Source organism: Musa acuminata, unplaced genomic scaffold (genome assembly GCF_036884655.1).
Source record: "Musa acuminata AAA Group cultivar baxijiao unplaced genomic scaffold, Cavendish_Baxijiao_AAA HiC_scaffold_543, whole genome shotgun sequence".
Lineage (NCBI taxonomy): Eukaryota > Viridiplantae > Streptophyta > Magnoliopsida > Zingiberales > Musaceae > Musa > Musa acuminata.
In genome coordinates, this window is record NW_027020785.1 from 41,687 (window position 1) to 44,600 (window position 2,914).

A 2,914-nucleotide genomic window follows, 5' to 3' on the forward strand; every position below is an offset into this window, starting at 1 on the left:
ACCCGAATGAACAAAATGTTGAATTGAATCGTACCAGTCTATACTGGGGTTTATTACTCATTTTTGTACTTGCTGTTTTATTTTCCAATTATTTCTTCAATTGAAAGAAAGAAAGAGAATAGTAGGAATTCTCTTATCCCATTCGGAAAGATACCATCCTCATAATTATCCATGACTGTTTTTGTCTCTAGCACGACCATTTGAGAAAATGTGGAGGAAAGTAGGGGAAATGGCCGATACTACTGGAAGGATTCCTCTTTGGCTGGTTGGTACTGTAACTGGTATTCCTGTGATCGGTTTAATAGGTGTTTTCTTTTACGGTTCATATTCTGGGTTGGGTTCATCTCTCTAGTAATCGGATAAACCGGATTGTAGACATGAAAGAGTAAGAAAAGAACTCAACGGGACCTTACCCTCCTTTGTCTAATTAGAGCGATAAGGTCCCGTTGAGTTCTTTTCTTACTCTTATAGGAAGATTATGATCTATTCCATAACATACAAATTGGCCAGTCAACATAATCAAAATATTATATTCGTAGAAATGAAATGACAAAACGGATCCTTTGCTCTGATGTTTCAAACCACTCTATTCTTTTGTTTCTTAATAATGTTTTTGAAGAATTGAATCTATTGATTGATTCATAGTCTCTGTTCTTCCTTTCCTCCATAATATTAACTCTTATGAAGAAACAAGAAAAGAGTAATCAATGGATTTTCTGAATAATACAATATTATATAGATTTCTACGCATGAGACATCCTGCAAATAATTTCTATACTAAACTACTAATAGAACTTACTCTATAGAACTTACTCTATAAAACTCTATAATATAATTTGTTTGAATAATTTCTCTTGAATAATTTCTCTAAGTTAAAAGTTTAAGTTAATTGAAGAAGTTCTATTTGCTCAATCAATTATTCCCCTAATCCTTTCTCTCTTTTTGTTTGTCCACAACTTCCTATGAATCTAACCAAAAGAGTTCTGGTGGACCCGGAAAAGAAGGAATGGTAATCTTTGACGAACAGGAGAAAAAATCATTATTATTTCGATATAAGACGACACAAGAAAAAGGATTTTCCGCCCTTTTCTTGTGTCGAATAGAAGACTCGTAAGACTAGTAATCCCTCCTAAAAGGATTTCTTTCTTTCATTTTTCCCATCCTTGCTCTGTATTCTCTTTCTTTGTATGTCTATTGTCTATTACTAAGAATAGGATACAAGTAATGAATTCCAGACATCCCGCAAAACGAAAAAAAAGTATAAACAAAGCAACCAAAAAGGTTTACAGATTTTTTGATCATACATAATTGTATGGATCAAAAAAAATTCGGCGCTTTTTACCAACTTGATGTTAAGGAATCTCTGCACCTAGAAATTCATTTCGTACAATTGAACCTTTTCAAACTGTTTCTTTTTAAGAACCAAAAAAACTTGTGCCAAAATAACAGATGCCAAGAAGAACAAAAGACCTTGGACCCGTAATGGGTCTTGAAGCACTATTTCTGCATCTCCCTGACCAAAGCCTCCCACATTGGGATTGCTTGTTAATGGTTGATCAAGCTTGATGGATTCACCCTCTGAAACAAGAAGTTCTGGTCCTGGAGGTATAATATCAACCACTTGATGTCCATCCGATGCATCAACTATGGTTATTTCATATCCCCCTTTTTCTTTACGTACTATTCTGCTTACTATACCTGCTGATGTAGCATTATAGACTGTATTGTTACTTTTGCTACCATCAGGATAAATCTGACCCCTTCCTCTGTTCCCACCTACGTATATGGGATATTTTAAGAAGTGAACGTCTTTCTTCGTAGCAGGGTCGGGGGAAAGAATGGGAAAGACGATTTCACTATATTTCTGACCGGGAACAGGACCTATCACAATAATATTTCTTTTGTTGGGACGATAACTCTGAAAAGACAGATTTCCTATCTTTTCTTTCAACTCAGGAGAAATACGATCAAGGGGGGCTAATTCGAATCCGTCGGGTAAAATGAGAACAGCCCCCACATTCAAAGTCCCCTTTTTACCATTAGCAAGAACTTGTTTCAGTTGCTTATCATAAGGGATTCGAACAACTGCTTCAAATACAGTATCAGGAAGCACAGCTTGCGGAACTTCAATATCCACGGGTTTATTAGCTAAATGGCAATTGGCACATACAATTCGTCCCGTTGCTTCTCGCGGGTTTTCATAACCCTGCTGCGCAAAAATGGGATATGCATTTGAAATAGATGCCCGAGTTATTACATATATCATGATCGATACAGAAATGGATCGAGTCATCTCTTCCTTTACCCAAGAAAAAGTATTTTTATTTTGCATGTCCAATCATTGATCCCCGAATTTCTACAATAAATTAGATAGGTAGCTAGTATAGTTCCCTATACACGAGTCTGTCATTGTACTGGAATAATTGTACTGGAATATAGGACGAATACCTTGAACAGATAAAAGTATAAAGAATTAAGTCAAATTGAAAATACTTTCTTTATACACGAAGAAAGATTCTGATTTGATTGATATAATAAGATCAAATGAGTTCTTTATTCATTCATTGAATGATAAATTACTACAAGCGAAGGAGATACACGATTTAAAAAAAGGAAGATCCAATATTTCACAATTGTATCTAGAATAACTGGAAAAGTGGAAACAAGACCAGATATAATTTGATCGTTATGATCCAATCCAAAATCGTTGTAGACCGAACCAATCATTAGTTCCCAACCATGGGTCGAGTGAAATCCGATCCATAAATCAGTAACTAAAAGAATAGAAAAAGCTTTTATTGTGTCACTTAAGTTATAGAGGAATTCCTGAACCCAAGAATTAAGAATGACGAGTTCTTCATTACTCAGAATAAAATAACCACTTAGAATAGCGAAACAGATTATATTTGTCGAG

At 35.0% G+C, this 2,914-nt stretch overlaps 1 protein-coding gene across 1 annotated transcript; it reads right to left on the bottom strand.

The window, feature by feature from the left end:
- Nucleotides 1-427: 427 nt before the first annotated feature.
- LOC135661380 (cytochrome f-like) lies at nt 428-2,293 on the bottom strand. The gene is made up of 2 exons (XM_065176508.1): nt 1,471-2,293; nt 428-483 (listed from the first exon to the last, which is right to left on the bottom strand). The coding sequence occupies exons 1-2, from the start codon at nt 2,291-2,293 to the stop codon at nt 428-430; spliced, it is 879 nt and encodes a 292-aa protein (XP_065032580.1).
- Nucleotides 2,294-2,914: the final 621 nt, after the last annotated feature.